Source organism: Rhinolophus sinicus, linkage group LG10, assembly GCF_036562045.2.
Source record: "Rhinolophus sinicus isolate RSC01 linkage group LG10, ASM3656204v1, whole genome shotgun sequence".
NCBI classification, from domain to species: domain Eukaryota; kingdom Metazoa; phylum Chordata; class Mammalia; order Chiroptera; family Rhinolophidae; genus Rhinolophus; species Rhinolophus sinicus.
Window position 1 is genome coordinate 91,726,634 of NC_133759.1, and position 12,259 is coordinate 91,738,892.

At 44.6% G+C, this 12,259-nt stretch overlaps 1 protein-coding gene across 5 annotated transcripts in view; it reads left to right on the plus strand.

The window, feature by feature from the left end:
* The window catches only part of GRIA1 (glutamate ionotropic receptor AMPA type subunit 1), a 289,345-nt gene that overhangs the window by 237,282 nt on the left and 39,804 nt on the right, over nt 1–12,259 (plus strand). For all 5 annotated transcript variants that reach the window (XM_019750390.2, XM_019750391.2, XM_074313815.1 and 2 more), the window contains one exon: nt 4,612–4,810. In XM_019750390.2, coding sequence (XP_019605949.1) covers nt 4,612–4,810 — 199 coding nt within the window. The remainder of the gene's footprint in view (nt 1–4,611; nt 4,811–12,259) is intronic.

The following is a 12,259-nucleotide window of genomic DNA, read 5'->3' on the forward strand; positions in this document are numbered from 1 at the left end:
TGAAGACATAGCATGGTACAAAGGATTCTAAAGAGCCCATCTTGTGGTTATTCAAACACTAACCTAGGTACTGCTGTGAAGATTTACAGATGTGATTAAAATCCCAAATCAGATGACTTTAAAATTGACAGAGATTAAGATTGATGGAGATGGGCCTGCCCAGCGATGAGCCCTTTAAAAGCAGAGAGTTTTCTCCAGCTACTAAAAGTCAAAGAGATTCAAAGAACGAGAGGAATTTGCCACACTATTGCTGGTTTGAAGCTGCAGGAGAATTCAGGCAGCCCGTAGAAGCTGAGAGTAGCCCCTGGCTGACAGCCAGCAAGGAAATGATGACTTCAGTCCCACAACCACAAGATGAGTTCTGCAAACAACCAGTGATCTTGAGAGAGCACTCTGAGTTCCAGATGGGAACAGCACCAACCAACACCTTGATTTCAACCTGGTGAGACCCTGAACAGAGAATCTAGACCCCCTAACCCAGACTTCTGACCTAACAGAACTGTGAGATAATAAATGAGCATTGTTAGAAGCCACTAAGTTCATGGTGATTTGTTATACAGCTATAGAAAACAAATACAAATAGATTTCCAATTCTTTGAAGACATTGGAAGTGAGACTGCTTTCTGGGGATCCCAAAGGATCCACTGAGCTTTACAAGAAGTGAGTATTGTCTGTGATCCAACATCACAGAGGCATCATGGGTAGAAGAAGCCCAAGCCCATCTATAAATGAATCAGAATTTGGTGAGAAAGGAAGTGGCTACAGGGATGAACAGGAAGTGTCAAGTCCTGGTCGCTTGTCCCGGCTCTGCCATTGCCTCACTGTATGAACCTGGGCAAGTTACTTTACGTCTCTCAACTGCAGTTTTTTCATCTGCAAGATACAGATATTCATTCCTTTTCCGTCCACAGGGCTATGCATGAAATTCAAGTAATGCGTCCAACAAGCATCCTAAGTTGTGGCCAATTCTGGAGACACATAAGGGATTCCTCAATTACCTAGGGAATTTGGGAAGTGGCTATGCCAAGTTACGAGACTAATAAAATTCAGGTGACTAGGTAGGCCTCCAAGGTGTTCAGATCACAGCTGTCCTTTCTCTACTAAGAAAAGTACTGCTTCGCCCTGTGGCTCCCTGCGAGAATCATCATCATCAGAAAAATAATATCTCGGATTTCAATAGCCCTTTTCAGAGGGCTTTCCCCTGTACCATTTAAATTCCAATAGCTTGCATCAGTTAAAGGAAAAGAATGGACTAAGAGTCTTTCTAGTTCTGAAAGTTCTGACTTCTTACCATGAAGTTGAGTTAGTCTCACCCATTTTATAGAGGAAGAATCCTGAGACCCAGCTGGGCAGGCTACTTGCCAAGGTCGTGGGGCTGGTTAGTGAAATAGCAAATGCTCCTCTTCAGCCTTGGCCTCTAGTAACTCCAGCTCCCTGCCTCTGGTGTGAAGCTGGGAAAAGGCAGTTGATCGAGGCCCAGCTTTGCCTGTACCAGGTCTGAACTGAAGGTGGGGGATTGCCTCACATTCAAGTTCCCGTCCTGTGGACCACATGCAAATGACGCATTAGAATCGTGTCGCATTTTGAAGAGTCCCTTCCCCCAGCCCTCTAGTTATTCCACAGATGACACTTGCTGGCTGTTAAGCAACAGACTCTTCCTTGGGTCTCTGCGTTAAGTAGGTGGGGATGTGGGGAATAACATTCAGGGTAAGGGCTCTCAACACCCAGCAGATGCATCTTAATTAAAGGAGAACGGGGAAGGAGGAGCTGGAGGCCTAGAACGTTCCTGGGAGGCCCTTCAGCTTCACTAGAGGGTCTCCCACTTGGGATGCCTCAGCTGGGTCTCTCAGTTCCGTAACATTGGAGGAGGAGGTAGCCATCCTGAACAATTGGTTCAAGGCGACCACTCCAGAAATCCTGGGCCACAAGCAGGTTTGGATTCTTCTGACCCTGAAAACTATGCCTGGTCTCTAGGATTCAATGTGAGCAGAGCCACCAGGCTACAAAAGTGGCAGCATTTGTTCATTCACTTATTATTGAGGCCTACTGTGCGCTCCATGCTGGAGATATAACACTGCCCAAAAGAACTAGAAGGTTCCTTTACTCTCATGGAGTTTATGGTCTAGGGGAACAGCAGACAGTCAAACAATCACACAAAGAGATGTCAGATTTCACCTGCAATGTGAGCCGCATGGGGCTCTGAGAGTCTTAGCATTTGGATGGTAAAAAACTGACGGCTAGGATGAGGTATGACAGATGAACAGGACCGACGCATCGATCGGGGGAAACAGCAGCATGTGGAAAGCGGGGGAGCCTTTTGAGTTTGAAGGACCAGACAAAGCCATCCGTAACCAGAGAACAGAAAGCATATTATGGGATGACACTGGACAGCAAGCCAGGGCCAGACCACACAGGGCCTTAGGAGTCACCAAGGGGTTAGGATTTTATTCCATGTGTAAGAGGAGGGCTTTGATGGGTTTTAAGCAGGGGAGCAACATGACACAATTAATGTTTTTAAAAAGATCAGTCAGGCAGCCTCGTGGAGAACTGACTCCCCAGGCAGAGGCATGGGAAGAGAGACACCCAGTCCAGGTCAGACCCCATTGTGGTCATCCAGAATTGGGGGGAGAGGAGCAGCAGCTTCACACGGGCCTGCACACTTGCATTTGCCACATGCTAAGGTGAAAAGAGCACTGGAATGGATAGTCAAAGGCTGATGTGATTTTTGTGTCCAACTACGCCCTAATCTTGGGGAGTCAGAGCAGTGACGCTGCCTCTGTGTTTCACTGTGCTTGATTATCCCGTGGGAGCCGTGCATCCTGTTCCACCTGTGGTTTCAAATCATAGCATCTCGGAGTTGGCAGGAGTGAGAGGAAGTGGCTGGTCTCCGGCCCCTCGCGATGCCTGACTCCTCCTCTGTCTTACTTAGATTTGGGTCCCCAGCACTTGGTACCCTGGAGGACCAAGAGTCGGCACCAAGCGCAACATCGCTGTGAGTGGCTTACCACTTGAACATCTTCAGAAATGGGGGAATCACTCTCCCCCCAGGACAGCCATTGGTGCACTACCCTGCCCATCAAATCATCTTCCTCGTATTTACTGTTTCCCGGAACTTCTGCCAAATGCGCCTAAATCGGGTCACGTGGTACACGGCTCACATCAGTGAACACACCTCTCCTTCACTGAACACATCTCTTCCAGTCTTTTCTCCTAATCAAATGTCCCCACTTCCTGAGCTCGTCCTCATAGGACATAGCTTTCCTCCACTCTCCTGGTCTCATTCCTTTGAACAAGTCTCCTCTTACTTCCCTCTTCGTGTGAAGCGTCTGGGAACATTATTGTCCATATAGCAAGTAATAATGAGTATTTGTGGGATTTCTTGGAGTACTATGTGCCTAAAGTGGAGAGGAAGTCTCCAAGAAACTGAAACAAAGTGCAGCACACAGGAACATGGGAATAATACAGAGAGGGTCAAACAAGGTTTTGAAACAGTGTAGAACGAGCAAGCAAGCCTGCAGGCCCTGTGCTTTGGGACGCTGGAGTTTATCTGTAAAAGTCCTGGGTTGCGTTGGTGATTTCTCTGGTTGTTGTGATATTGAAGGCTCTGAGCTAGAAGCTGTCAGATCACAGGTTGGAAAGGGCTTAAAAGTACAGCAGCTCCAGGATGGCACTTCTTTAATCAATTGAGCAGGATGGAAAGAGAAAGGGAACGCAAATAACTTTATCACTATAGGATTTAATATAATTTGATGTCCTCTCTGTCCACCAGATAAACCACCCCATACGACATCAAAATCATGTGTAATATCTTTTGGAAATCTTGCTACCAAATCCAAAAGATCACAGTGGAACTCTTGACTGGTCATGTTTCTCTTCATGGTTTTGGGCATATGAGTGGAGAATAGGACTCTTAAGAAGGTTAAGGATAAATTTCCCACTTCATGTATCATTGTCATATTTGCCATTTGATTCAGAACAAAATATCCTTTGTCTTTTATTTCCGCCACATTCTCTTTTTCGGTGATAGTGGGGAGAACTGTGGCTGCACACTGTGGTGACATTCCCCAAAGTGGCTGCAGTGCTGTTGTTCTCCTTTGTTTCCAGTATGTCCTCGCTTCCCTTTTCCTAGTCCGTCATTTCGGCAGCCTTGGCCGAAAGGAGAAGGCAGTCTGAAAACATCTCTGAACGTGATCAAATATGTGCATTAGGAGTATACATGCATTTGCATTCATATATGTAGGCACAAACGTGTGGTGTATATGTAACTGCATTGAACAGGGGGTTTCCATGTGTTTGTGAGTGGGGGCAAGTGCTGACATATCTGTGCCTTTGCTGGCGTGTGTGTGTGTGTGTGAAAGTGAGTGTGAATATGTGCCTGTAGGGCTTTATCACCCCTGAAGGACAGCAACCCCACAGGTCCTTATTCACGATAAGGAAAGAACTGCAGAGGAGAATCTCTGACACTGAATTCTCCCGTCTTGCTGACAGAGGAGAAGGGTGCAATCGGGCTTGCCAGCTCTGCTGACAGGGCTCAGGGTAGCCCTCAGCCCTCCTCACTGCCTCCTGGAATTGACGTCTGTGCTTCTGACACCTCTTCCCTCTGGCCTTCAGGTCTCTGTCCGGACGCATTGTTGGTGGCGTCTGGTGGTTCTTCACCTTAATCATCATCTCCTCCTACACAGCCAACCTGGCTGCCTTCCTGACCGTGGAGAGGATGGTGTCACCCATCGAGAGTGCCGAGGACCTAGCGAAGCAGACGGAAATCGCATATGGGACGCTGGAAGCAGGATCCACTAAGGAGTTCTTCAGGGTAGGGCTATCCCTTGTTCCAAGGCACGTTCACAAAAGGGGACCACTATTGTCATTCAAGTACCCTTTTCATTAAAGAGCAAGACATCATAGGCACTGAGGGCAAGTCAGGGAAACTGAGAACCTTTCTCAACTTACTACAGATCCCTGAGAAATTTACATTCCTTTATTTACGGGGACTTCAAAGGTCTTGCACTGCCTCAGCCCCCTTCCACGGGCCAGTCTGTGCCGTGTTCCCTGAGGGCTACAAAGGACATGACATTCGATTCCCTCCCTCCTCATACCCCCAGGACCTTACAGTCTTGTAAGTGATTAGGAACAGCATAGGGACAAGGTCCCAACCTGATGTCCTTTGTGTCTCCTCCTCGGAGACTTGCTCAATAGGAGATGGTATATGGGAAACAATTACTGGAATAGGTGGTCCATTAAACACTGGCAGGAGAGAGGGAAAAATGGGATGTGGGAGTGGAGATGGTGGAGATGTCATGTGGCTGGAGGCAGTGAGTGAAGAAAGAAGAGCCGAGAGCTTAGGAGCATACAACTTAGCATCAGCCAGACCTAGGTCCCGAACCTGGCTCCATCCTTTACTTTTCTATGGCACTTAGCCTCTCTGACACCATTTCCTCATCTGTAAAATGAGGAGAAAAATGTCTTTCTCAAAGAGTCATTATGAAATTAAAAGAGATGAGGCATCGAAAATACAAGGGAAACAAAGAACAGTGAATGGAGTCTTCATTTACCATTAGGGCTTCAGAGAGGGACAGACATTTGGGCGCCATCGTGAAGGGACCTCTCTGGTCCCAAGGCACTTCCGCAAAAGGGACCCATTACTGCATGAAAATATCCTTCTCGTTAAAGAGCATGATATTATAGGCAGTGAGGGCGGCTGGGTAGGGATTGCAGGCACAAAAGATAGACCTGTAACATTTCTAAACATCGTGAAACCAGATCAGACCTGGGTAGGCTAATTATATTCTAGGCAAAAAGAACAACTTCAATAAATGCCAGAAAGCAAGAACCCCTTCAGTTCCCTGGACTGCGTATGTGTTCATCCTGGAAGTTGAACAAACAGCACGTGGAGCTACCACTTATTGATCAAATAAAAACAATAAGCAGTTATTACCACTTACTTAACGCTTACTGTGAATCTGGTCCCGTACTAAGCACATCCCATATGAATTACCTCATTTAATCCTCTCCTTAGTGGTGAATTAGGGATTTGTTATCCCCATTTTATAGATGAGGCTCAGAGAGTAAAAGTAATTGCCCAAGGTCACCCAGCTTATAAGTAGCAGAAGGAAAATGGAAGGTAAGCCTCGGCACTGCCTCAGGCAAGAGAGTAGGGCTCCCACTGGGCTCTCACTGCAATTTCCTGGAGCAAACCCCAGGCCCTGAGAGAACCAACAGGAAGCTGTGTCAGTTTCTTGATCATGGGCTCTGTGTCGGTACATCAGGCAGGAAAGGGCCCAAAGCCTTAACCAGGTCTGATCCAGACTCCAAGGCTAAAATCATCCGCTATTGGAGCAAGAAGGTAACTTAGAAGTTACTTGGTCAGAGTCTGTCATTTTAGAGAGAGAGACGTGACTTGCTTAAGCCTACCCAACCAGTAAGTAGAAAAAGCTCTTGTAATCTCATGACTATTCTCTGACAGTTTTAGCCTGCAACCAAAGTCTGAAAGAGAGGCCTGATATTTGTCCATAGTCAGCCCTATGTCTCAGGCCCTGCTGAGGAAGTTAGGGGATCACTCGATTCACTTACCCAACATATACCCACACTATTGTCCTTAATATATTAGCATGTCACAGTCCCCAAAGCACTTTCACATCCATAGTCTAATTTACGTGTCACCTGTGGCCTAAGGCAGAACAGAGATATGGTGTCCACTTCGTGGATAAGAAATTGAGATTCAAGCAATTCATGATGCAAATGTCAAGGATGGATACAAAATCCGAGTTTCCTCCCTCCAACCCAATGATCCTGGCCTCTGAGCCACACTCTCCTAATGGGGTGGTGTCATTAGCTGATCCAGGTTTTGAAAAAGATCACGCAGGTTACCAAATGGGTCTGTGGACAGATCTAATCCAAACCTCCCTTTTGTATTTGGGGAAACTGAGGCCAAGAAAAGCAAATGAGCATACCCAAGCTAATTAGAGGCACATCTGGGACTTAAGACTTCAAAGTTCTCTGTTAATAACCATGTCAGTTGACATATTTCTACCTCTTGTCCACAGGAAAAGTTAGGAATCTAGAACCAAGGCAGTTCATAGTCTACAAGCTCTGTGCCCTAACCAGGCCTACTATGCTGGTGGCAAATAAGTTATGGTTTCATGTGCTAACTGATTGACCAGTAGTGGTTGCCTAGAGTTCCATGTTGTGGAGGATTTTACATCTGGGCTCAGTGTGAAATAACTCCTTGATTGATATCAGTGTTTGTCACATATGTAGTAATGGAACTGGTACTGGGCACTTCTACTCTAAAGTAAAACCTAAAAAATAAGTAGTCATTGCATCACTTATACAACACCTACCATGTTTCCCCGAAAATACGACCTAACCGGAAAAATAAACCCTCGCATGATTTTTCAGGATGACATCCCCTGAACATAAGCCCTAATGCGTCTTTTGGAGCAAACATTAATATGAGACCCGGTCTTATTTTACCACGTGCCGGGCACTGGGTTATTCATTTTACCTCTGTTCTCATAATCTGCATGACAACATTGTGCAGTGGGTACTGTTATCACAGTTGTCAGGAGAGGAGCGCTGAGGCTTACTCAGAGAGGTCCCACAGCTAGTAAGATATATAAAGCCTAAAATGAGGGTGGAAGCTGGTTGCAGTGGAAACTAGGTGTGCAATCTGGAGACCAGGGTTTTACCCCAGGCTCTGCCACTAACAAGCCATGTGACACTGGATCATTCACTGTCACACTGTGGGCCTCAGTTTGTTTACCTGTACAAAGAGCACTGACAAGATATGTCCCATGAGCCCTTCCGTCTCTGTGACTCTGACCTTGAGAATAAGTTCAGCACTAGAACTTTAAATCTTATTCAACCCTTTGTTTCCTTTGGCCTTGTTTCTTTAAGAGTCAGGACTTTGGTGGGTGGGGAGACAAGATTACCTACCGTCCCCCCCATAAGGCAGACGGAGAGAATAGTGAGACAAGAATTCTACCATAATTTCTGAAAAATCTGGCTTCTGGTCCCCATGGCGGCCCAGGGCTTCTTGGCAGCCCCAACCCAGAGACACTTAATCCTCCATCGACAGTTTAATTAAGATGTGTGGGAGCTGAAGATGATAGGAGAGATCCAAGAACAAACACCCCAAGTATGCTTCCAATCTTCCCTGCCACTCATGCCGCCTTCCCATTCCTGAAGACGAGATTTTCCTGACAGTCTGCTCAGAATCAACAGGCTGTGAGCACAGCTTGGCGTTTGAGGCACTGGGGTGAGGCTGTGAGAACATATGCATTTTCTGCATACCACTGCCCAGAGGGCTCTTTAGCTCTGCCTGTCAGCAGCCCAGTTCCCTGCTGTGCCCATCTGTCAGGTCAAATTGCATCTAGCTTTGCCCTGCCTCGTGTTTTGCTGGTTTTGTATCTGGAAGACCATCCGAAAATCTGGTCACAGCTGACTTTATACATTTCCCTGTTTCCTGTGAGAGAATATTCAATACATTATACATGCTACCGTATTTCCCCAAAAATAAGACCTAGCATGACTTTTCAGGATGCTTGTTATACAAGCCCTACCCCAAAAATAAACCCCCATTAAGATCGTCAGGCAGACGGACGCATTTAGTACGTCCATTGCAACACACAACAGACATATTTAATTATAAAATAATAACATTAATATATAATTAAATATAAATAAATATTATTGACATTAATACTTAAATTAATGACATATAAATTATAATTAAGTATTTGTAAATACTCAAGTGATCGCCTTTGGATGAGAGGTAAACACCTATGTAAACAGATGAACTTGAGACTTATTGCCGAACGACCAATAGGAGTACAGACACAACACACGAATAACATGCTCACTTGATAACAAATGAACGTGGTTGTGTCTAATACGAATCTTCATAATTCAATACGTCATGTGTTGTAATGGACGTACTTAATGCACTCGTGTGAAAAGAAGAAACATTTTCTGAATTTCGGTGCCTGCAATTTTTCGTCGCTTTTGTGTGGACCATCATTCTTAACTGTCATCATTTTTGTTGCCACTCCTGTTTCATAAGTCTTCAATTAACACTTGATTTAATGGTAGATTCAAAGAGAATAATATTTTGACCCCCAGACAAGATGCGTGCAAAAAGAAAGAGCTATTCCATCGAGTACAAGACAGGAATCATGGAGGACTCCCGGGGCAAGAATCTTACGGCTTTCTGCAAAGAGGAGAAGTTGGATCTCCGAATGGTCTGAAAATGGTGAGCAGAGTATGATAACCTCAGTCAACAGGCGGATGAGGGAAATGCTAAGAAGCCCAAGTGTGGATCAGGTCAGCAACCATTGTTTCCTGAGCTGGAAGACATCATCTGTGAATGGATTGCTGACAGGAGAGCAAAGGCTTTGGCTGTGAACAGGGCAGATATTCAAGCATTTGCCCTTGCAATGGCACCCCAGTTAGAAATATCCGCAAAAGAATTCAAAACATCACAACACTGGATGGATGGCTTCCTTCAGCGATATGAACTGTCTCTAAGATCGACAACACTGTTCAAGCTGGAAGATACTGAAGTTATTAAACGTGCACTTGCATTCAAGCCCTTTGGGGATGGCATCGACTTTTCTAAATTCCAACTCTCCAACATGATAGCTATGGATGAAACTGCAGTGTTTATGGGCCAAGGATTTCAAACGACAATTGATCAGAGGGGTGCCTCGTCAATCTACATTCCCTCCACTGGTTACGAAAGTGCACGTGTTACCTGTATTTTGGCAATTCGTCTGGATGGAAAGAAAGCCCCACCTCTAATCATCACTAAAGGTAAGAAAGATAAGGTTGAATGTGTTTCAGGCATGTATGGTCTTGAAACTGAAAAAGGCTGGTGGTCACAAGCAGTTATAAGGAAGAGGGTCAATTTAATGCTGCCACTTGTTTTGCGAGGTGGCCAAAGAGGTCTGTTAGTCTGGGATTCAGCCAGCACTCGCCACGCTAAAGACATGAAGAACTTCCTCACAGAGAGAAGAATAGATCAAATAATGATTCCAGCAGGAATGACTGCCTATCTCCAGACTCTTGACATTGCAATAAACAAGCCCTTCAAGGACAATTTGCGCATGGAAATCAATGACTACATTGAAAATGGAATGGAGAGAAATCAGCGTGCAAACTCTGGGAAGCCTAGCCTGCAAGAGGTCGTGACTTGGGTGAAGAATTCATGGGATAAAATCATTGACAGCTGTGTCACCAAGGCACTATGAGCAGCCTACATGGACAAGAAGTGCTCATTTAAGGAGAGCTCTCTTGCTGGACATGAGAGATTGGGGCCAGTTGTTCTACGGGAAATGGACTCACAAGAAATTAAAGCTGGAATTCAGGGTTTGGAGAGTTATGACGATGTTCCAGAAGAAGATGACATGACTGTATTTGAATAAGCGTAGATTTTCGTACGTGAATAAATGAATAAATGTAGATTGTTGTTCATGCATAAATGTAGATTGCTATATATGAAAAAATAAGACATCCCCTGAAAATAAGCCCTAATGCATCTTTTGGAGCAAAAATTAATATCAGCCCCGGTCTTATTTTCAGGGAAATACGGTATGACTTGTTCTGGGTATTTCTTCCCCTAACTTTGAAATACTCCCTTTTCTTTCTTTCTTCCTCTTTCTCACATTGACATTGTTATTTGAATGATGTATTTTCATATAAAGAATCAGGCATTTCCAGCTAGGCTTAAAGATGACCTGCCCCAACTTCTATGGAACAGATGGGGAAAGTTAACGGTAGAACTAAGACTAGTACCCAGGGTGCCTCACTCCCAAGACCAGTGTCCTTTCCGGACTGTAAACCACACTGTAAAACAAGTCATCTAGTTTATCTAATCATAGAATGGTAAAAACTTAAGGCTCACTCTACCAAATGCCTCCCTGAAATTCTCAGTAACTATTTCCATTAATTTTCCCTGGAGCCCTAGAAATTTCCTGGGCCCAAATATCTCTACAGATAAGTTGGCTCAAACAGCAACCTAATATGTATAAATATTTGGCCAACACTTGATGTTGATATCAAGGAAATAAATCTGATATTTGTGTGCAAAGAAAAATGACCTAGTACACGTGTAATGATGATTTTATACTAAATAAACCTGTCATCTATATATTAACCACTAGACTCAATAGGTTTCATGACTCTAGTAGTGACTGTCTTTTTAAAAAAAATAGTTGCTTATATATGTTTAACACTTGTCCATCTACAAAGCATTTTCAAAAGCCAGACTCCAGTATCCCTAAAATACATCTATCCATTGGGAAAAGGATGCCTTTTAGAAAGAACATGTTCAATGAGACGGTTGATCTGTGGTTCTAGATCATGGGCCCTGACTAAGGACCTACTATGTGCAAGGCTAGACTGTGTGAAGGACCCCCAGAAGGGAAGCTGGCCCTGCCCTCAGGGTGTGTCCACCAGACTTCACACTTATGTACAAGTAGGGGAGACTCCCTATCTTAGAAATCAAGCCTGGCCATCCAGTGATACCCGGACAATGTGTCATTTTCTCAAAGTAAGGGTCATAGAAGCCACACAGCTCAGCATCACCTGAGCACCTTCTGAAAGAGGTTTCGTCTAGGCTCCACCCCAGACTTGTGAAATCAGAATCTCCAGTTTTAGAGCAGGGGGATCTACATATTTATAATCTCTGTACCTAATTTTGGCTTCCACTACAGTTTGAGAACTACTGTCCTTGGAGCTGAGGTGGCCTCAGAATACGTAGGATTTGTTCTAGTCTGTTCTGGTCTGTGAAAGGATGAGTAGAATGTGGCTGGAAAGAACCAGCGTATCAAGTGGAACAAACAGCCAAGGCAAAGTCCCAAAGGAGGGGAGCCCCAAAATGAGTTCAGGAGGAAACAGGAAAGCAGTTGGGCTAGATTCAGAAGCTTTTAAAATCTAAACAGGTAACCTTATTGGGTCCCAAGTTACTAGCTTCATCAGACAGCAATTTACATTCTGAGGGCAAGTCTCACAATATGGGATGACTGAAACTCGGCATCCACGATCCCCAAATTCTTCACTATTGTCCTTAAATAATGAAAACAGATTCCACTGATACTCAGCTTTCCACATCTGGGCTGTATAAATACGGCCTTACTGAACAATAGATAGGTTTGGGGTTTTTTTTAAATGTCTTTAAAAGCCAAACAGAGCTCCAGTTTCTTAACTCTCCCCATATTTAACAGGAATATAATTACTCAGCAGTAATTAAAAGATTCTGAGCTAT